At 37.7% G+C, this 24,175-nt stretch overlaps 1 protein-coding gene across 1 annotated transcript in view; it reads left to right on the forward strand.

Moving 5' to 3' along the window:
- Positions 1-24,175, forward strand: part of CFAP47 (cilia and flagella associated protein 47) — a 545,688-nt gene that overhangs the window by 257,671 nt on the left and 263,842 nt on the right. Inside the window, exons 39-40 of the mRNA XM_053202225.1 lie at positions 14,947-15,097; positions 16,488-16,576. Coding sequence (XP_053058200.1) covers positions 14,947-15,097; positions 16,488-16,576 — 240 coding nt within the window. The remainder of the gene's footprint in view (positions 1-14,946; positions 15,098-16,487; positions 16,577-24,175) is intronic.

Here is a 24,175-nt window from a genome sequence, read left to right on the forward strand (position 1 = left end):
CTCCCACCAAATTTATCTTAAGTGTGACATCTTTTCTTCTTATTCACCTGTTCCATACTAAATTTAATGTGCCATCATCTTTTAATTTTTAATTTAATTTTAATCTTTTTAAATTTTTAAAAAATCATTTATTGTCAAGTTAGCTAACATAACGTGTATACAGTATAGTCTTGGCTTCTGGAGTAGATTCCCATGATTCATCACTTACATACAACACCCAGTGCTCATCACTTTTCCAAAGAAAAGTGTGTTCATCACAAATGCCCTCCCCAACTGCCATCACCCATTTTCACTGCATCCCCCCAAACCCCACCCCCATCAACCCTCAGTTTGTTCTCTGTATTTAAGTCTCTTGTCATTTGCCTTCTCTCTTTGTAATTTATTTTTTCTTCCCTTCCCCCTAAGGTTTTTTGTTAAGTTTCTCAAACTCCACATATGAGTGAAAACCTGATATCTGTCTTTCTCTGACGTACTTCACTTAGTGTAATACCCTTCAGTTCTGTCCACATTGTTGCAAATGGCAAGATTTCATTCTTTTGCATCACTGAATAGTATTCCATTGTATATATATATACCACGCCTTCTTTCTCCATTCAACAGTGAGTGGACATTTGAGCTGTTTCCATAATTTATCTATTGTCAAAAGTGCTGTTATAAACATTGGGGTACCTGTGGCTCTATGGATCAGCACTCCTGTATCCTTTGGATAAATTCCTAGTAGTGGTATTGCTGGGTCGAGGGTAATTCTATTTGTAATTTTTTGAGGAACCTCCATACTGTTTTCCAGAGTAGCTGCACCAGTTTGCATTCCCACCAACAGTATAAGAGGGTTCCCCTTTCTCCATATCCTCACCAACATCTGTTGTTTCCTGAGTTGTTAATTTTAGCTTCTCTGACCGGTGTGAGGTGCTGTCTCATTGTGGTTTTGATTTGTACTTCCCGGATAATAAGTGATGTTCAGCATCTTTTCATGTGTCTGTTGGATGTCTTCTTTGGAAAAGTATCTATTCATGTCTTCTGCCCATTTCTTCACTGGATTATTTGTTTTTCAGGTGTTGAGTTTGATAAGTTCTTTATAGATTTTGGATACTAACCCTTTATCCAATATGTTATTTGCAAATATCTTCTCCTATTCTCTTGGTTGCCTTTTAGCTTTGTTGATTGTTTGCTTTGCTGTGCAGAAGCTTTGTATCTTAATGAGGTTCCAATAGTTCATTTTTGCTCTTATTTCCCTTGCCTTTGGAGACATGTCAAGCAAGAAGTTGCTGTGACTGAGGTCAAAGACGTTGTTGCCTGTTTTCTACTCTATAGTTATGATCGTTTCCTGCCTCACATTTAGGTCTTTCATCCATTTTGAATTTATTTTTGGGTATGTTGTAAGAAAGTGGCTGTCCAGTTCTCCTGGCACCATTTTCTAAAGAGACTGTATTTTTTCCACTTGATACTCTTTCCTGCTTTGTTGAAGATTAGTTGGCCATACATTGTGGGTAAAATTCTGGGTTCTCTGTTCTATTCCATTGGTATTTGTGTCAGTTTTTGTGCCAATACCATACTGCCTTGATGATTACAACTTTGTAGTACAGGCTAAAATTAGGGATTGTGATGCCTCCAGATTTGGTTTTCTTTTTCAACATTACTTTGGCTCTTCATGGTTTTTCTGGTTCCATATACATTTTAGGACTTTTCTAGCTCTGTGAAGAATACAGGTGCTATTTTGATTGGGATTGCATTGAATGTGTAGATTGTTTTGAGTAGTATTGACATTTTAACATTTGTTCTTCTAATCCGTGAGTGTGGAATGTTTTTCCATTTCTTTGTGTCTTCTTCAAGTTTCTCATAAGCATTCTATAGTTTTCAGTGTACAGATCTTTTACCTTTTTGGTTAGGTTTATTCCTAGGTATTTTATGGTTCTTGGTGCAATTATAGATGGGATTAATTCCTTGATATCTTTTTCTCTTGACTCATTATTGATGTATTGAGGTACAACCAATTTCTTTACATTGATTTTATATCCTGTGACTTTGCTCAATTCATATATCAGTTCTAGCAGTTTTTGGTGGTCTTTCAGGATTTCCATGTAGAGTATCATGTCACCTGCAGAGAGTGAAAGTTTGAGTTCTTCCTTGTCGATATGGATGCGTTTTATTTCATTTTGTTGTCTGATTGCTGAGGCTAGGGCTTCCAATATTATGTTAAACATCAGTGGTAAGAATGGATAATCTTCTCGTATTCCTGATCTCAGGGGAGAAGCTTTCAGTTTTTCCCCATGGAGGATGGTACTAGCTGTGGGACTTTCATATATGGCTTTTATGATGTTAAGGTGTGTTCCTTCTATCCCAACTTTCTTGAGGATTTTTATCGAGAAAGGGTGCTATATTTTGTCAAATGCTTTTTCTGCGTCTATTGACAGGATCATGTGGTTCTTATCCTTTCTTCTATTAATGTTATGTATCACATTGATCCATTTACGAATATTGAACCAGCCCTCCAATCCAGGAATGACTCTCACTTAATCATGGTGAATATTTTTTTTTTAGTTTTGCAACATTTTCCATGTTCTTTATTTATGTTTTTGCATATCTGACAGTCCAATTTTCTAAGAGTTGAAACTATATAAATCTACAGGTTCTTGCTGTTGGGGATAGGCACAAGAAAACCCTCCTTTAATTTTTTCTTTATTTAAGCAAGCATATGAGCATTCTATGGTTTTTCCAAGTCTCAGTTTTAATATTTCATCTAAAATAATTCTTAAGATGTACAAATCTGCCAAAAACCATGAGATTTTCTCCCTAAATTGTTTTCAAATGTGAATATTATTTTGATTTTTTTTACTTGTATGTTTTTAATATCAAATTTATTGTCAAATTGGTTTCCATACAATACCCAGTGCTCATCCCAAATTGTGCCCTCCTCAATACCCATCACCCACCCTCTCCTCCCTCCCACCCCCCATCAACCCTCAGTTTGTTCTCAGTTTTGAAGAGTCCCTTATGCTTTGGTTCTCTCCCACTATAACTTCTTTTTTTTTTCTTCCCCTCCCCTATGGGTTTGTGTTAAGTTTCTCAGGACCCACATAAGAGTGAAAACATATGGTATCTGTCTTACTCTGTATGACTTATTTCACTTAGCATCACACTCTTCAGTTCCATTCACGTTGCTACAAAAGGCCATATTTCATTCTTTCTCATTGCCACATAGTACTCCATTGTGTATATAAACCACCATTTCTTTATCCATTCGTTGGTTGATGGACATTTAGGCTCTTTCCGTAATTTGGCTATTGTTGAGAGTGCTGCTATAAACATTGGGGTACAAGTGCCCCTATGCATCAGTACTCCTATATCCCTTGGGTAAAATCCTAGCAGTGCTACTGCTGGGTCATAGGGGAGGTCTATTTTTTATTTTTTCAGGAACCTCCACACTGTTTTCCAGAGCGGCTGTACCAGTTTGCATTCCCACCAACAGTGCAAGAGGGTTCCTGTTTCTCCACATCCTCTCCAGCATCTATAGTCTCCTGATTTGTTCATTTTAGCCACTCAGACTGGCGTGATGTGATATCTGAGTGTGGTTTTGATTTGTATTTCCCTGATGAGGAGCAATGTTGAGCATCTTTTCATGTGCCTGTTGGCCATCCGGATGTCTTCTTTAGAGAAGTGTCTATTCATGTTTTCTGCCCATTTTTTCACTGGGTTATTTGTTTTTCGGGTGTGGAGTTTGGTGAGCTCTTTATAGATTTTGGATACTAGCCCTTTGTCTGATATGTCATTTGCAAATATCTTTTCCCATTCCGTTGGTTGCCTTTTAGTTTTGTTGATTGTTTCCTTTGCTGTGCAGAAGCTTTTTATTTCATGAGGTCCCAGTAGTTCATGTTTACTTTGAATTCCCTTGCCTTTGGGGATGTGTCAAGTAAGAAATTGCTGCGGCTAAGGTCAGAGAGGTCTTTTCCTGCTTTCTCCTCTAGAGTTTTGATGGTTTTCTGTCTCACATTCAGGTCTTTTATCCATTTTGACTTTGTTTTTGTGAATGGTGTGAGAAAGTGGTCTAGTTTCAATCTTCTGCATGTTGCTGTCCAGTTCTCCCAGCACCATTTGTTAAAGAGACTGTCTTTTTTCCATTGGATATTTTTTCCTGCTTTGTCAAAGATGAGTTGACCATACATTTGTGGGTCTAGTTCTGGGGTTTCAATTCTATTCCATTGGTCTATGTGTCTGTTTTTGTGCCAATACCATGCTGTCTTGATGATTCCAGCTTTGTAGTAGAGGCTAAAGTCTGGGATTGTGATGCTACCTGCTTTGGTCTTCTTCTTCAAAATTACTTTGGCTATTCGGAGCCTTTTGTGGTTCCATATGAATTTTAGGATTGCTTGTTCTAGCTTCGAGAAGAATGCTGGTGCAAGTTTGATTGGGATTGCATTGAATGTGAGATAGCTATGGGTAGTATTGACATTATAACAACATTTATTCTTCCAATCCATGAGCACGGAATGTTTTTCCATTTCTTTATATCTTCTTCAATTTCTTTATAAGCTTTCTATACTTTTCAGCATACAGATCTTTTACATCTTTGGTTAGGTTTATTCCTAGGCATTTTATGCTTCTTGGTGCAATTGTGAATGGGATCAGTTTCTTTATTTGTCTTTCTGTTGCTTCATTATTAGTTTATAAGAATGCAAGTGATTTCTGTACATTGATGTTATATCCTGCAACTTTGCTGAATTCATGTATCAGTTCTAGCAGACTTTTGGTGGAGCGTGTCGGATTTTCCATGTATAATATCATGTCAGCTGCAAAAAGTGAAAGCTTAACTTCATCTTTGCCAATTTTGATGCCTTTGATTTCCTTTTGTTGTCTGATTGCTGATGCTAGCACTTCCAACACTATGGTAAACAACAGCGGTGAGAGTGGACATCCCTGTCGTGTTACTGATCTCAGGGACAAAGCTCTCATTTTTTCCGCATTGAGGATGATGTTAGCTGTGGGCTTTTCATAAATGGCTTTTATGATCTTTAAGTATGTTCCTTCTATCCCGACTTTCTCGAGGGTTTTTATTAGGAAAGGATGCTGAATTTTGTCAAAAGCTTTTTCTGCATCGATTGACAGGATCATATGGTTCTTAAATTTTCTTTTATTAATGTGATGTATCACATAGATTGATATGCAAATGTTGAACCAGCCCTGCAGCCCAGGAATGAATCCCACTTGATCATGGTGAATAATTCTTTTTATATGCTGTTGAATTCGATTTGCTAGTATCTTATTGAGAATTTTTGTATCCATATTCATCAGGGATATTGGCCTGTAGTTCTCTTTGTTTGCTGGGTCTCTGTCTGGTTTAGGAATCAAGGTAATACTGGCTTCATAGAATGAATCTGGGAGTTTTCCTTCCCTTTCTATGTTTTGGAATAGCTTGAGAAGGATAGGTATTCTCTCTGCTTTAAACGTCTGGTAGAACTCCCCTGGGAAGCCATCTGGTCCTGGACTCTTGTTTGTTGGGAGATTTTTGATGACTGATTCAATTTCTTCGCTTGTTATGGGTCTGTTGAAGCTTTCTATTTCCTCCTGATTGAGTTTTGGAAGCGTGTGGGTGTTTAGGAATTTGTCCATTTCTTCCAGGTTGTCCAGTTTGTTGGCATACAATTTTTCATAGTATTCCCTGATAATTGCTTATATCTCTGAGGGATTGGTTGTAATAATTCCATTTTCATTCATGATTTTATCTATTTGGGTCATCTCCTTTTACTTTTTGAGAAACCTGGCTAGAGGTTTATCAGTTTTGTTTATGTTTTCAAAAAAACCAACTCTTGGTTTCCATTGATCTCCTCTACAGTTTTTTTTTTTTTTTTGATTCTATATTGTTTATTTCTGCTCTGATCCTTCTTGTTTCTCTTCTTCTGCTGGGTCTGCCGTGTCTTTGCTCTTCTGCTTCTATTTCCTTTAGGTGTGCTGTTAGATTTTGCATTTGGGATTTTTCTTGTTTCTTGCGATAGGCCTGGATCACAATATATTTTCCTCTCAGGACTGCCTTCACTGCATCCCAAAGCGTTTGGATTGTTGTATTTTCATTTTCATTTGTTTCCATGTATTTTTTAATTTCTTCTCTAATTGCCTGGTTGACCCATTCATTCTTTAGTAGGCTGTTCTTTAACCTCCATGCCTTTGGAGGTTTTCCAGATGTTTTCCTGTGGTTGATTTCAAGTTTCATAGCATTGTGGCCTGAAAGTGTGCATGGTATGATATTAATTTGTGTATACTTATGAAGGGCTGTTTTGTGACCCAGTATGTGATCTATCTTGGAGAAGGTTCCATGTGCATTCAAGAAGAAAGTATATTCTGTTGCTTTGAGATGCAGAGTTCTAAATATATCTGTCAAGTCCATCTGATCCAATGTATCCTTCAGGGCCCTTGTTTCTTTATTGATTCTGTGTCTCTATGATCTATCCATTGTTGTAAGTGGAGTATTAAAGTCCCCTGCAATTACCACATTCTTATCAACAAGGTTGCTTATGTTTGTGATGAATTGTTTTATATATCTGGGGGCTCCCATATTTGGCGCATAGACATTTATAATTGTTGCTCTTCCTGATGGATAGACCTATAATTATTATATAATGCCCTTCTTCATCTCTTGTTCCAGCCTTTAATTGAAAGTCTAGTTTGTCTGATAGAAGTATAGCTACTCCAGCTTTCTTTTGACTTCCAGTAGCATGATAGATAGTTCTCCCTCCCCTCACTTTCAATCTGAAGGTTTCCTCAGGTCTAAAATGTGTCTCTTGTAGACAGCAAATAGATGGGTCTTGGTTTTTTTATCCATTCTGATACCCTTTGTCTTTTGGTTGGAGCATTTAGTCCATTTACATTCAGTGTTATTATAGGAAGATATGGGTTTAGAGTCATTGTGATGTCTGTAGGTTTCATGCTTGCAGTGATGTCTCTGGTACTTTGTCTCACAGGATCCCCCTTAGGATCTCTTGTAGGGCTGGTTTAGTGGTGATGAATTCCTTCAGTTTTTGTTTGTTTGGGCACACCTTTATCTCTCCTATTCTAAATGACAAACTTGCTGGATGAAAGATTCTCGGCTGCATTTTTTTTCTGTTCATCACATTGAGGATTTCCTGCCATTCCTTTCTGGCCTGCCAAGTTTCAGTAGATAGATCTGTCATGAGTCTTATCAGTCTCCCTTTTTATGTTAGAGATGTTTATCCCTAGCTGCTTTCAGAATATTCTCTTTATCTTTGTCTTTTGCCAGTTTCACAATGATGTGTCGTGCAGAAGATCGATTGAAGTTACGTGTGAATGGAGTTCTCTGTGCCTCTTGGATTTCATTGCCTTTTTCCTTCCCCAGATCAGGGAAGTTCTCAGCTATGATTTCTTCTAGTACAGCTTCAGCACCTTTCCCTCTCTCTTCCTCCTCTGGAATCCCAATTATGCGTAGATTATTGCGTTTAATTGTGTCACTTAGTTCTCTAATTCTCCCCTCATACTTCTGGATTTTTTTATCTCTTTTTCTCAGCTTCCTCTTTTTCCATAATTTTATCTTCTAATTCACCTATTCTTTCCTCTGCCTCTTCAATCCGAGCTGTCATCGCCTCCAATTTATTTTGCAGCTCATTTATAGTATTTATAGTATTTTTTAGCTCCTCCTGACTGTTTCTAAGTCCCTTGATCTCTGTAGTAATAGATTCTCTGCTGTCCTTTATATTTTTTCAATCCCAGCAATTAATTTTATGACTTATTTTAAATTCCTTTTCTTTTATATTACTTAAATCGTTTTTGATCAGTTCGTTAGCTGTCACTACTTCCTGGAGTTTCTTTTGCGGAGAAGTCTTCTGTTTCGTCATTTTGGATAGTCCCTGGGGTGGCGCAGAACTGCAGGGCTCTTCCTCTGTGCTGTCTGGAGTAACTTGAGTTGGTGGGCGGTGCCGCAGTCAGACCTGTTGTCTGCCCCCAGCCCACCGTTGGGGCCATAGTCAGACTGGTGTTACCTTATCTTCCCCTCTCCCAGGGGCAGGACTCACTGTGGAATGGTGTGGCCCCTGTCTGGGCTACTTGCACACTGCCAGGCTTGTGGTGCTGCTTCCATGGGATCTGGCGTATTAGCTGGGGTGGATCCGCAAGGCGCACAGGGGTGGGAGGGGCAGACTCAGCTCGCTTTGCCTTCGGTGGTCCGCTTCGGGAAGGACCCTGTGGCACTGGGCGGGAGGTAGACCTGTGGGAGGGATGGATTCGCAGAAGCACAGCGTTGGGTGTTTGCACGGTGCCAGCAAGTTCCCTGATGGGAACCATTTCCCTTTGGGATTTTGGCTGGGGGATGGGTGGGCGAGGGAGATGGTGCTTCCCAGCGCCTTTGTTCCCCGCCAAGCTGAGCTCTGTCCTCTGGGGCTCAACAACCCTCCTTCCTGTTGTCCTCTAGCCCTCCCACTCTCAGAGCAGAGCTGTCAACTTATAACATTCCAAATGTTAAGTCCCGCTGACTGTCAGAACTCAGGCAGTCCAGTCCCTCCACTTTTGCACGCCAAACTTGGCGATTCCACCTTGCCGGGCAGGCTGCCTCTCCACCACCCCGGCTCCCTCCCGCCAGTCCGTGTAGTGCACACCTCCTCTCCGCCCTTCCTGCCCTCTTCTGTCAGCCTCTCATCTACGCTTGGCTCCGGAGAGTCCATTCTGGCAGTTTTCTGGGTTATTTATTTTTTTTTCAACGTTTATTTATTTTTGGGACAGAGAGAGACAGAGCATGAACGGGGGAGGGGCAGAGAGAGAGGGAGACACAGAATCGGAAACAGGCTCCAGGCTCTGAGCCATCTCAGCCCAGAGCCCCACGTGGGGCTTGAACTCACGGACTGCGAGATCCTGACCTGGCTGAAGTCGGACGCTTAACCGACTGCGCCACCCAGGCGCCCCATTTTCTGGGTTATTTAGGCAGATGTGGGTGGAATCTAAGTGGTCAGCAGGACACCGTGGGCCCATTATCCTCCTACACTGCCATGTTCTGAAAGAGCCATGGTGAATAATTCTAATATACAATTCAATTTGATTTGCTAGTTTCTTGTTGAGAATTTTTTAAGCCATGTTCATCAGAAATATTGTCCTGTAATTCTCCTTTTTAGTGGGGTCTTTTTCTGCTTTGGGTATGAAGGTAATGCTGACTTCATAGAATGAGTCTGGAAGCTTTCCTCCCATTTCTATTTTTTGGAACAGCTTGAGAAGAATAATTATTAACTCTGCTCTAAATGTCTGGTAGAATTCCCCTGTGAACCCTCTGGCCCAGGACTATTTTTTGTTGGGAGATTTTTGATAACTGATTCAATTTCTTGGCTGGTAATGGGTCTGTTCAAATTTTCTATTTTTTCCTGTTTGACTTTTGGTAGGTTGGTGGGTGTATAAGAATTTGTCCATTTCTTCCATATTGCTCAGTTTGTTGGCATATAGTTTTTCATAGTATTCTCTAAGAATTCTTTGTGTTTCTATGCTATTTGTTTTGATCTCTCTCCTCTCTCATTTGTGCTTTTATCTACTTGGGTCCTCTTTCTTTTCTTTTTGAGAAGTCTGGCTAAGGGTTTATCAATTTTATTTTTCTCCCAACAAACCAGGTCTTAGATTCATTGATAGTTTTTACTATTTGGGGAATGGGTTCTACAGTGTTTATTTCTGCTCCAATCTTTATTATTTCTCTTCTGCTGACTTGGAGTATTTTGATGCTGTGTTTCTAGTTCCTTTAGGTGTAAGGTTAGGTTCTGTATTTGGAACCTTTTTTGCTTCTTGAGATACGTCTGGATTGCAATGTATTTTCCTCTTAGGACTGCCTTTGCTGCATCCCAAAGCGTTTTGACTCTTAAGTTTTCATTTTCGTTTGTTTCCATATACTTTTTAATTTCTTCTTTAATTTCCTGGTTGATCCGTTCATTCTTTAGTAGGATATTCTGTAACCTCCATTTTTTTGGAGGCTTTCCAAATTTTTTCTTGTGGTTGATTTCAAGTTTCAAAGCATTATGATCTGAAAATATGCATGGTATGATCTCATTCCTTTTATATTTGTGGAGGGCTGTTTTGTGACCCAGTATGTGATCTATTTTGGAGAATATTCCATGTACACTTGAGAAGAATGTGTATTCTGCTTTTGGATGAAAAGTGCTGAATATATCTGTCAAGTCCTTTTGGTCCAATGTGTCATTCAGAGTTGTAGTTTCTTTGTTGATTTTCTGTATAGATGATCTGTCCATTGCTATAAGTGGAGTATTAAAGTCCCCTACAATCACAGTATTGTTCTCTATACATTTAGTTATGTGTGTAATGAATTGATGTATATATGTGGGTACCACATTGGGGGCATAAACATTTACAATTTTTAGCTCTTCTTGATGGATAGACCCCTTAATCATGATATAATACCCTTCTTCATCTTTTGTTATTGTCTTTGTTTTTAAATCTACTTCAGCTACTTCAGCTTTCATTTGACATCCAGTAGCATGATAGATGGTCCCTATCCCCTCTCTTCCAATCTGCAGTTGTCCTCAGATCTAAAATGAGATTGTTATAGGCAGCGTATTGATGGATCTTGCTTTTTTTTTTTTTTTTTAATCCATTCTGATACCCTATGTCTTTTGATTGGGGCATTTAGTTCATTTACGTTCAGAGTGATTATTGAAAGTTATGGATTTAGTGTCATTGTGTTATCTGTAGGTTTCATGTGTGTGGTGATATCTCGGGTCCTTTTTAGTCTTTGCCACTTTCCACTCACAGAGTCCACCTTAGGATCTCCTGCAAGTCTAGTTTAGTGGTCTTGAACTCCTTTAGTTTCTTTTTTTTTTTTTTTGGTGTGGGAAAGCCTGTAACTCTTCTGAATGACAGCCTTGGTGGATACAGGATTCTTCGCTATATATTTTTCCTATTCAGCACATTGAATATTTCCTGCCATTCTTTTCTAGCCTGCCAAGTTTCAGTGGACAGGTCTGCTACTACCATTATGTGTCTACCCTTGTTTGTTAAGGCCCTTTTGTCTCTAGCTGCTTTCAGAATTCTCTCTTTATCTTTGCATTTTGCCAATTTCACTATTATATGTTCTGGTTTTGACCTGGTTTTTTTGTTTTTATTGCTTATTTTGACGGGAGTTCTCTGTGCTCTCTTGATTTGGATGTCTGTGTCCTTCCCAGAAGGAAGTTCTCAGCTATAATTTGTTCAAATAAACCTTCTGTCTCTTTCTCTCTCCTTCTTCTTCTGTAATTTCTATGACACCGATATTATTTCGTTTCATTGAATCACTTAGGTCTCTAATTCTTCCCTCATGGTCCAGTAATTTCCTTTCCCTCTTTTTCTCAGCTTTATCATTTTCCATCATTTTAGCTTCTATTTCACCTGTTCTCTCCTCTGCTTCTCCTATCCTTGCTGTCAGTGCATCTAGTTTATTTTGCATCTCATTTACAGCACTTCTTAACTCATCATTACCATTTCTTAGGTCCTTGATCTCTGCAGCAGTTGATTCTCTGCTATATTCTTTTCACGCCCAGTTCTTAGCCTTATGATCCTTATTCTAAGTTCTTGTTCAGATACATTGTTTATATCTGTTTTGAGCAATTCTCTGGCTGTCTTTTCTTCCTGGAATTTGTTTTGAGGGGAATTCTTCTCTTTTGTTATTTTGGCTAGTTTTCTGTCTTTTATGTGTTTTAATAGCTTGTTATGAGTCCTTTACCTATGAATAATGCTATATTAAAAAGAGGTTACACATTATCCAGGACCTGGTACTTCTGGAAGTGTTCTTGGTGTGTGTTGTGTGACTCTGTCGTTGCATCTGTGGTTGCTTTATCCCACTGCTCGTATTGGTGGATTGGACCTTCCCCCAGGTATGCTGTGATTTGTTCTTTGAAGTAACTCTGGAAAGAAGGAAAAAGTGGCCAGGGAAGAAGCCTTATCCTATACAAGAGAGAAATGACAGGGTGGAATAAAAAAGACCAGGTAGAGAAGGAAAGAAACTATTAGACTTAATACTGAGACAGAGAGAGGAAAATAAAGAAGACAGAGGTACAGAACAGGTATTAAAAAAATAAAGTAAATTGCCTGATTAAACAAACAAAACAAAAGGAAAGAAAGAAAAAATATTTATATAATAAGAGTTGACCAAAAATTGAATCAGGAAGTATGAGGCTAATTCCAATGGGGAAAGAAAAAAAGAGGAGAATAGAAAGAAAAGAAAGGGAAAAGAGAAGGAAAGAAAAGCGAAAAATATATAATTAAAACAAAAACAGAATAACATACAAAACCACACGACAGTTGTTTGTTGGTGCCTTGGGACTGGGGCCTGTGCTGGTCTGGAGGAGAGGTCTTCTGGTTCAGTCAGTGTTAATCTCACTCTGGTGGATAAAGCAGTTACCAGGCATGGAGGTGCAGGGTTTGGCGTAAATGGCTTCCACCTGCAGTGGTTGCCACTGACCTGTTCCCTGAAGCACCACTGTGTTGGTGATGGGGAGAAAAATGGCGACACCCCAATCTCTCCTCCCCAAATGGGTATCTCAAACCACGCCATTCAGGCAGCCCTCGTAGTAGCATGGGTGGAGTTCTGTGGGTGGTGATCCTTGTCAGTTGTTTGTAATATCTGGAACACCAGTGGGGAATCTGACATGGGCGTTGCAAGGGTCAGCTCTTTGCTCCAAGTTTGCTCCAAAGCTCAGAGTCCAGATGAAAAGGCTCATCTGCAATTCATCCTCTTAGAATGGCAACAATTTTTTAAAATGCAAATTTGCTTATATCACTCCTCTGCTTAAAATATTCCCATAGCTTCCCATTACCATTAAAATATAGATTGAATATGTCAACATGTGGCCTTTCAGAGCTGGCTCCTGGATATATCTTGTATCGCTAACCCCCTTGCTCTCTAAACTTTAGCACCACTGGCCTTTGGTGAGTTCTTCAAACACATCATAATTCCTCATACCAGAGGCCTTGAGGCTTTCTTTCCTCCCATGCTCATTCTAGCTAACTTGTTCTCATCCTTTATATCCCACCTAACATATCCCTCCCTCTCACCCTTCAGACTATACCACACTCCCTATTATATGTTCTCATAGCACTTCCTAGCACATACATACATTTGTAATTTTCACATTTATTTTGTGACAACATAATTAATATTCTGCTTGTCCTATAGAATGTAAGATCCAGGATATCAGGAATAGTATGGTTTTTTTTTTTTCTAATTACTGTATCCCAAAACCTAAAACAGTGCTTGGAACATTATAAATTCTTTATAAGTATCAACTGAATGAATGAATGAATGAATGAATGGCTTGATCTAATGATGAATTTTAGAATATCTAAAAAAAATCGTAAGTCACTCACAGGTATCCTAACACAGAGTTTGAGCCTATACACCCTGAAAGAGATCTCAAGTTCAAATATTCTTTCTACTTAATTAAATTCAAGTCCATGAGCTTTTCATAATGGCCAACAAAATGTCATTTGTATAAGTTGAGGACATTAGTGATGACATACCTGAGTAAAAACCATCCCCACTCGTGCTACATGTGAGTTGTAATTTTCCATAAAAAGCAATTTTAAGAGTATTTCTATTGATTTTTAAAATCTTTAATTCATTTTACTTTTTGATGCTCCCTAGACTTACCCATTGAACAGTAATTCCACAAGGATTTGGGGGAAGTTAAGTCAAAGGTGAACACTGAGAGAATCTATTCCCATCTCCACTTCCAAATAAGGGTATTCTAAGAGAAGGCATTAGGTGATAGTTTGTAAAAGGAATAATTGTGATAACTATGCTCACAGCCAGAGCAAAAGCCAAGGTAAAATTTCCCCACAATTTTTCACCCACATTTGTGGCAAGGCAAGGCTAGGCTAGGCTGCAAGATTTAGCCAGTTATGAAACACTTAGCCCATTTGTTTTATATGAGGATTTCGTTAGTTATATAAACAGTGAAAACAAATTAAAAGGGCTAGATACCCATGTCCCTTGTGCAGGGTCATACCATATCAAAAGGGCTTTTGTTGATAAATGCATCATATGTAGTAGGACACCATGTTGCTGACAGCCAATTTCATGCTGCACCTAAGCAGTTTTATAGCCTGTAACTCTACCCTGAAGGGAGCTAGGTAGCAACCTTTATATCGCATCAGAACCTAAGGGGCAGTGAGAAACTGATGACACCCTCTCTGGGGCAGTAGGGAGGCAAGTGAAAAAGGTTCTTGTAGCAGCTCTTCACCTGCCTCCATGTTCTTCTACTACCAGAGGATCACAGGCTTTCTGCCAAGACTTTTATTCACTGAAGCTAAGCCTTGTATATGTGGCTCATGTGTTGGCATGCTAGGTTGCCAGGATGCCATAGTGTATTCATTCCCCGACACACTAGTAAGTGGAATCTCCCCCAAGTCCACAGACTCCTTACCATTTTACTGTGTTCTAGACTAGAAAGTTGAAGTTTAAGGGAGACAAACATGGCTTTCTATATTCCTTCTTTTATTTATGTGTTTCTCTCAAATAAAAATCCTGCTACTTACATACCATTATTTTGATTCCAGATTTAAATTTTATTTTCAACCATGGCTTTAAGTATTTTTTGAATTCTTAGTCTTTCTCATTTTTTTCCTCCGTGTGACAAAAAAAAACAGTGATATGACTAAGAGTTTGCCTAAACAGTAGCACAGAAATGTCCTAAGAATTTCACATAAAAGTATATACACAATTTCCTGTGGCTAACTGGAAATCCAATATTTGGTAGATTATACATACATTTGAAGGTAACTGTAGATTTTACAGATTGGATCAAGGTGTTTTAACTGATGACAATAACTGTACTGTAGGCTTGCTGAGATCTGCAGCAGTCTTTAATTTTATTGTAGAAGTGAGTATATTGCAGGATGTAGACACTGGGCACATCATCTATGCTGAAGAGATACTTGCTGCGTTTTTTTTCAGTAAAATATTTCCCCTTTATCTTTTCTCAATAGAAACGAAATCAGTATCACTGTGAAATTCACCAGTCGCTTCCTTCATCCTGCTGAAGCTTCACTGTTATTAATTTCAAAACCTAAGCATGGGATAGGAGGCACTACAATGACTTTTGCTCTTAAGGGTGAAGTCCTCAACTTTAAGGCCATTGTAAGTAAATTTTCCCTATTTTATATGTCTGCTTCTCTTTGTAGGCCATGGAGTGTCCCAAGCACAGCTATTCCTCCAAGTTTTATCTCTATATAGCACCTGTTCTTTGAGATGGTGTGTGTATAGACACATATGTGCACATACTTACATATGCACAATTCTTGGCTTCTCTGTCTCTGATATTCTTGCTTTGATACTCTTTCTCTGGAAATAATTCTTCAATTTTATAAGGGAATTTGAATGGATTTGTATTGAGTGTTACTTTAAGGTCAGATTTTTAGGATTATATTTGTTCTTTTCATGATGGAGTCATTCACTGTACACATAGCAACTTTACATCCCCTTCCGCCCTGAAGACTTGTGATTTTAAGATAAGAAATCCCTGGGCTTTTGTCTATGTTTTTGTTTGAATTAAGTGTTGGTGGTTTATGCAGTAAAGAAAATGTTTCTCTTCTCTGATACGAACATTTATCAATTTATCTTGAATGTCCCATGGATCAAATCTATACTATGAAGCTCATGCGGGCTCTCTGTTTCCTTCTCCATCTGGCTACTCATGGTTTTAGTAAACCAGGGTGTGGATTGGATAATAATGGAGAAATAAAATAAGATAATAACATGACCGATCTAAAAATGTAGAATTCCTAGAATCTTATTTTCTGTGGAAGTCCTTCGGGTAGTTTGAGGTTTTAGTTTTATATTTGTGCTTTTTTTTTTTTTTTTTTTTTACTGTTTACTTATTTTTGAGAGAGAAAGACAGAACATGAGTGGAGGAGGGGAAGAGAGAGAGGGAGACACAGAATCTGCAGCAGGCTCCAGGCTCTGAGCTGTCAGCACAGAGCCCGACATGGGGGCTCAAACTCACAAACTGTGAGATCATGACCTGAGCCGAAGTTGGATACCCAACTCACTGAGCCACCCAGGTGCCCCTGTACTCTGTACTTTTATTATAGTACAAATACGTCATCTTAGCCACCACATTATAAACACAAGCATGTGTTTATACTCACAGAGCTCTATGTGTGCACTCTGCCTCTTCTTTATGTCACATATAGTAGGCATGTATGTGATTGATTAAGTTGCAGATGTGAAACCATGCTCGGTCATTAAGGAAATCAATTTTAAATAAATCAATTCAGGACACACTATTGTGACAAATAATTCACTTGTTAGCAAAGTATTATGGATCATTAATGTCGTGAAATCAATCTATTTTTGTTCTTTCCCACCCAGATTTTAGTAGTACAATATTTGTGGGACAAGGGGAATTATATAAATTAATATCACTGTAATATTTAAACAGGCTGTTTTTTAAATACTTTAAGTTTATATATGGCAATTCATAGTACTCTTTTGTTATTTTCATATAGAATTTTTTTTTTTATTTTAGGAAATTATAAATTGTAAATCCCCATGTTACACATGGAAAGAAATCACTGTAAAGGTTAAAAATCCCTTCCATTCTGCTGGGGACTTCAGGTAAGTTATTCTTTTCATATAATTTCTTTGCCATTAGCCATGTTCAAGCTTAAGGGGAAATAAGTAATTCTTTTCACTATGAACCATTTGAGGAGAAACTTTGTGTTGATATTACACCTATTACACAATAAATATTATGTTACATAGTAAATTTATGAGCACCATCATATAAAACAATAAATAATGAAGATAAATCAATTTTTCTTGACATGCTGTTTGATCTATATAAAGCTAAAAGATTGATCATATCAAATTTATGAATTTTGTTTATGAGCTTTCTGTGTGCTGAGATGTACTATTTTAATTTTTTTAAATTTATAATTATGGTGTGCCTGACTTGCTCAGTCAGTAGAGCATGTGACCCTTGATCCCAGGGTTATAAGTTCGAACCCCACATTGGGTATAGAGATTACTTTAAAAAGTTATAATTAATAAGCTTTTATTATTCCTAATCTTATTACATCTGTTGCTTTCAAAAAGTGAAATATTGATTCAAACAGAAAATGAATTTTTACTTAAGGCATCATGATTAATTAAAATTGCATGTTAACCATGCATTTACGCATTTGGAGATTTAATAACAACAATTACAACAACACAAATTTGAGATGAAAAGACAATAAAATGCTTAAGTATTATTTAAGGTCACAATAGACAAATATCTTTATGAACTTACATATTGAGGGACAAGATGGTCAATGATACCTCTGTACTGCTTCAATTGTGCACTGTTTCCATCACCTTTAGAAATCAAATCGTCAACAACAATACTTGTGTTGACACTAGAAGTTGTATGTATGCTTATTATTTTAGTATTTGATAATTTCCAGTTTTTAAAATCACTATATATGAAGACTTTTGGTAATTTCTTATTAATAATCATTTGTTGTTTACAAAACAATTTTTGTTGTTGTTAAAACAGTTATTGGTGAGGGGCACCTGGGTGGTGGCACAGTCAAGTAAGCATCCCACTCTTGATTTTGGCTCAGGTTATGATCTCAGGGTTGTAAGATCGAACCCTGTGTGAGACTCTGCACTGGCATTGTGGAGCCTGCTTGGGATTCTTTCCCTCTCCCCTGCTCACGTCCTCTCTCTCAAAAGAAATAAATAAACTTAAATAAAAAAACAGTTATTGGTGAATTTATGGTTCCTGTGTTCATGTGAGGGAGAGTTTTATTTACTGTACTTTTATTAAAGTGTTATATCAGAATACAAGGAACAGAAAAATGTCAGAATATATAGCATTAATCCAGTATTAAAATATGCCCTTAAATGAACCAAATGACTGTTCTGCATAAGACATCAAGATTAAACATAATTAGTTTTACATTCTAGTGGTAGCACTGAAAGGAAATCTCAAAGTTCTAGGAGTTGCTAGATGATTATAGTTGTATGTTTTTCAAAAAATCATAATATTTTATTATTACTCTATGGTTTATCTCAGATTGAGTTAAAATAGTTGCTTCTTATGAGAAGTGCATGGTTTGTCTGGTAAAAGACAAGATTGTTAATTGGGGAATTTTGACTCCTTTCTCCTTTATGTGAATGTGGCCCTCAGACTTAGGCAACGGACATATAAACTGAAACTTTTTCTTTTAAATATTTGTTTATTTTAGAGAAAGCCTGCCCGTGTCCACAAGTGGGGATAGGGGCAGAGAGAGAGAAAGGGACAGAGGATCCAAAGCAGGCTCTGTGCTGATAGCAGAGAGCCGCATGCAGGGCTGAAACTTGCAAACCATGAGATCATGACCTGAGCCAAAGTCAGATGCTTAACCAGTTGAGCCACCCATGCACCCCATTAACTCAAACTTTTAAAACCAGTTACAAAATTTCTAAGATCAATATTTTACAGTAGGCACGTATTTTAAAATTTAAAAATAATACAATAGAAAAGAAAGGAAATTTAACTGCCAATTAATTCTTATGTAGTCTTTATTATTATTATAAACATCACAGTAAGTGACCTAGTTTTTAATGTTACACTTTTTAAAAATTTTTATTTAAATCTAGGTTAGTTAACATATAGTATACTAATGATTTCAGGAGTAGAATTTAGTGATTCATCACTTGCCTATAACACCCAGTGCTCATCCCAACAAGTGCCCTCCTTAATGCCCATCACCCATTTAGCCCATGCTCCCACCCAACACCCCTCCAGCAACCCCCAATTTGTTCTCTGTATTTAAGAGTCTCTTATGGTTTCTCTCTTTCTGTTTTTGTTTTATTTTGTCTTCCCTTCCCCTTATGTTCATCTGTTTTGTTTGTTAAATTCCACATATGAGTGAAATCATATATTTGTCTTTCTCTGACTTATTTCGCTTAGCATAGAACACTCTAGTTTCTATCCACATTGTTGCAGATGGTAAGATTTCATTCTTTTTGATCGCTGAGTAATATATGTTACAGTTAAAAAACCAGAATTTAATTATTAACAGTTGAATATGAAACGTACTTTACAATAAAATAAAAATGTCCATGTTTTCCCCCCAAATTACATGCACTCTAGTGACCAGATTTGATCATTTTTACTCAAAATTTAACATTACTTTTAACCAAAATGGCAACCCAGCCTAGATTTAACAGAGACAGGATTTACCCACGTCTCTGTCTACCACATTAGTAGTTCTCAAATTCCTCCTTTGCAGAATGCAACTATTTCTTGCTATGTAATGATTTTATATGTTGTAAGATTTGATTTGCTAGTATTTTGTTGAAGATACTACATTTATAATCATAGGATGTAATGGTGTAATTCCCTTTTCTAGTGATGACTTTGTTTTTTGTGGCATTAGTACTAGCTTCTGAGAATGATTTGGAAAATGATCCTTTCTATTCTATTTTTTGGAAGAGTTTTTGAAGGATTGGTATTAATTTTTTTAATCTTCGGTAGAACTCACAACTAATGTCATCTGGGTCCGAGCTTTGCTTTGTGGGAAGTTTATTTCATTGCTAGTTCCACTGCTTTATTTGTTATGGGCCTAATTAGGTATTCTGTTTCTCCTTAAATCAGGTTTGATAGTTTGTGCCATTCTAGGAATTTGTGCATTTCCTCCAAGTAATCAGTTTGTTGGCATAGAAGTTTATATAATATTTTCTTATAATCCTTTTTTTCTAGAAAGTCAATGGTGATGGCCCTTCTTCCATTCCTTATTTTAATAATTTTATTCTTCTTTCCTTTATTCTTGATCAGTCTAGATCAGTCTTATCAGTGTTATTGATCTTTTCAAAGAACCTTTTTTCTGGCTTCCTTGATATTCTCTATTGTTTATCTTTGTTAAGGTAGGGTTGATAAACAACAGAAAAAAAACCCTGCATATGTTTACTGTATGCAATTTGATGAGTTTGGACACATGCATACAGCCATAATACTATCACCACAATTAAGGTAATAAACATATCCATCATTGTTTTCAAAAGTTTCCTTGTGTTAATTTCTCTCTCTCTTTTTTTTTTTTTTTGGTGGTAAGCATACTTGACATGACATGAGACTTACCCTCTTAGCACACAGTGCAGTGTTATTAAGTCTATTGTATATCACATCTCTAGTACTTATTCATCTTGCATCACTGAAACTTTATATAACAATTCTCCTTTTCATCTTAGTCCCAAATCCTAGCAACCGCCATTCTATTCTTTACTTTTTGAGTTTGACCACTTTAGACACCTCATATAAATGGAATCATACAGGATTTGTCCTTCTGAGACTGGCTTATTTCACTTAACAAAATGTCTCCGAGTTTCATCCATGTTGTCACATGTTGCAGGATTTTCTTCCTTTTTGAGGTTGAATAGTGTTCCACCGTAATATACATACACTCAACACATTTTCTTTATTCATTCATTCATCTGTGGATGGACATTTGGGTTGTTTGGATTGTTTCTGTATTTTGGCTGTTGTGAACAATGTTGCAATGAACATGAAAGTAAAGATATATTTTTGAAACCTGATTTCAATTTCTTTGGATAAATACCCAGAAGTGGAATTGCTAGATGACATGGTAGTGCTATTTTTAATTTTTTGAGAAAGCTGTATACTGTTTTCCTTAGTGGCTGCACCATTTTATATTCCCACCAACAGTATGCCAGTGGTCCCTTTCTGCAGATACTTACCAACATTGTTATCTTTTTGTTTGTTTGTTTGTTTGTTTTTGATAATAGCCATTATGGCAGGTGTGAGGGGATATCTAATTGTGGTTTTGATTTGCATTTCCCCGATGAGTAAGGATGTTCAACATGTTTTAATATGCATGAAAAGTGTCTGTTCTTATCCTCTGCCCAACTCTTAATTGGATTGTGTGTTTTTTTGTTTGTTTTTTGCTTTTGAGTTGTATGAGGGTTTTTTTTAATTCATTTTGGATATTAATTTGTAAACATTTTTTCCCATTTAGTAGGCTGACTTTTCATTTATTTTTTTCAAATTTATTCATTTTTGAGAGAGAGCGAGCATGCATGTGAGTGGAGGAGGGGCAGAGAAGAAGATTGAGAGATTGAGAATCTCAAGCAGGCTCTGCACTGTTGCCATGGAGCCTGATTCAGGCCTCAAACCCACCAACCTGATCATGACCTGAGCCAAAATCAAGAGTCAAACCCTAAACCAACTAAGCCACTCAGGGGCCCCACCTTTTCATTTTTGTTACTCTTATATAGCTCTATTCCATTTCCCCCTATTTTGTGGTGTTTTTGTCAGACATATCAGTGGTGTTGCAATAATCAGTAATGTTACATAACATTTTTCGGTATTTCTTTTTTTAATTTTGGCGTAATTTTTATGATCTCAAGAAAGCTGAGAGAAGGGCAGTGTATTAGTTTGCTAGTGCTCCCATAACAAAATACCACAGACTGGGTGGTTTAAACAATAGAAACTTATTTCCTCACAGCTCTGGAGGCTAAAAGTCCAAGATCACGGTATTGGCAGATTGGGTTTCTCTGAGGCCTCTCCCCTTGGTTTGAGGATAGCCAGCTTCTTGCTGTGCCCTCACGTCATCTCTTCTCTGCGTGTGCACATCCCTGGAGTCTCTGTGTGTCCACATTTCCTCTTAGAAGAACACTAGCCAGAATGAATCAGGGCTCACTCTAATGGCCCCATTTTAACTTAATCACATTTTAAAGGTCCTATTTTCAAATACAGTCACATTGTGAGAGTACTAGGCGTTAGGGCTTTAACATATGAAATGTGAGGGAGGACAAAATTCAGCCCGTAACCGAATGGATACATTTATAATTTTCATATTAGCCTTTTTTTTTTTTTTTTTTTACCATTTTTGTTTCTATTTGTTCCTTTGGGTTCACATTACCTTTTGGAATAACTCCCCTGCCCCAGTCTCCAGCTTCACTCTCACCCACCTCATTTCTCAAACAGTCTTTCTTTTCCTTTCTCTTTGTCCTCTCCTTCTGGTAATTGCATTACATGTGTGTTGGTGCTTTTTTAACGGTGAGCCAGATATGTATTAGACTCTGTTTATTTTTTCCTTATTCTATTTTCTGTGTGTTCTTCAGACTGCCTGATCTCTATCGGTCTTCAGTTTGTTAATTCTTTTTTATTTTTCTGCCAGTTTAGATCTACCATTGAGCTGCTCTAGTGATTTTTTTTTTTTATATTTGTTGTTGCAGTTTCCATCTCCAGAATTATTTTGTTCTTTTATTTCAGTCTCTTTTTTTTAATATTCTCTATTTGCTGTTGCGTTGTCATCATATGTTCCTTTACTTCTTTGGCCATACTTAAGTTTTTGAAGACATTTATAATGGCAGTCTTGAATTAATGTTCTGTTAAATCTGACAGCTGGTTACGTTAACATGCGGTTTCTCTTGCCCACTTCTTTTCACGTCTCATCGTTTTTATGTTGAAAACTAAACATTTTAAAAGATATATTCTAGCAGCTGAATACCGGTCCCATCTCCCATGAGATTGTTAATGGTGTTGGTTAACTTCTTAACTGACTGACCATCTTGTTTTAGTAATATCTGTGTCCTCCCCAGAAAATCTCCACACACAAAGTATGAAGCCTCTGATGTTAATTCGCGGGAGACATAGCCTTGGGAATGCCCACAGTCAATCTGGGATGACAGTGGCCTTGGCAGGATTCCTTTTGACTATCTCTTTTCGCCTCCACACCCATATATTAGATTTTGCTAATTCCAGTTCTATAGGAGGCATAAATTGCTCCTCAGATAAATTCAATCAAATCTAGGCTCCTTTGAAGTAATAGTTTCTTAAGTAAGTGTTTAATTAAGATTTATTCTGTCCCCACAAGGGCTCCTCCCAGCTGTCCCTTTCCCCTGTTGTTTACTAGCAAAGTAGCAGGCATGCAGTTTAGCCAGTGTCTCCATTGAATCTACCAGTCTACTCCCAATTGCCCTTTACCTCAACCTGTACTATTTTTAAGAGCATCCCTGGTCTTAACCTTCTTCATACTTTATTGAAAATGAAGTTAGTTATCAGTTCCTTTCGGAAGAGATTAAGAACTGTCTGTTTTAAGGCCATCTTCTCCTTCCAGGTAAAATCTCTAAACCATGGCCCTGTGGCTGGCAGTGGGGATGGTGTTGCACTTTCCCCGAATACCGCCCGTGCATGAGGTGCTAAGTGCTAGGTGAGATAGGGACAACAGCTTTAGGTCTTCTTATTTTGCTTCTGCCAGCACCAGACAAGCACTTTGTTAGCTAGGGTGAGGACAGTTTCACACCTATGTAGAGTCTCTGTCCTGTGACTGGGCAGAAGAGGGATACCCCCAAATCCTCTCAGCTGCACTTGCCCAGAACTTAGCAGTGTGTACTGGGGGCAGGATGAGAAATGTTGATATCCTACACCTCCCAGAAAACTATAGTTCTCCAACTGGGAGCTGGGTAAGTTGAGAGCCTTGTATTCTTAGCTGTGCCAGTGAGGAGTAGGGTTTCCGTGTTACTGACTGGGGGAGGAAGAGGGAGCGAGGGGTTTTGGTTCACAAATTATAGCCTTTCTTACTGAATGCAGTAAATATTGTTGAATAGATTTTTCTTCATTTACTATATTCCCTTAAGGATAATTTCTAGAGAATTATTACAGTTGATTTTTACAACTTTTACTCATTTTCCTGGGGAGTGGGTCTGGGGAGCTGTCATGGTGTCATGCTCAAACAATGTTTGCTTTCAGTTCTATTTGGCCCATTATTACTATGGACACTCCCAGTCTCTGTTGCTGTTTGCATGGTATGTCTTCTTAAATGTTTTGCTCCCAATCTGTTTGTATCTTTGAACTAATGTTTATCAGTTTTCTAATCTGTTTTTATCCATTTAGTCAACCTCTGCATTTTGATTGGAGTGTTGAATCTATTTAAAGTTAATGTAATCTCGGGGCATCTGGGTGGCTCAGTTGGTTAAGCATCCTGACTTTGGCTCAGGTCATAATCTCAGTGAGTTCAAGCCCTGTATCAGGCTTTGTGCTGACAGCTGAGAGCCTGGAACCTGCTTCGGATTCTGTGTCTCCTCTGTCTTTACCTCTCCTCCGCTTGTGTTTTCTCTTTCTCTCTCTCTCTCAAAAATAAATAAACATTAAAACATAAATAAATAAACAAAGTTAATGTAATCTCTGATACAGTAGGATTTATATCTGCCATTTTGGTACCT

Source organism: Acinonyx jubatus, chromosome X (assembly GCF_027475565.1).
Source record: "Acinonyx jubatus isolate Ajub_Pintada_27869175 chromosome X, VMU_Ajub_asm_v1.0, whole genome shotgun sequence".
In the NCBI taxonomy this organism is placed as follows: Eukaryota; Metazoa; Chordata; class Mammalia; order Carnivora; family Felidae; genus Acinonyx; species Acinonyx jubatus.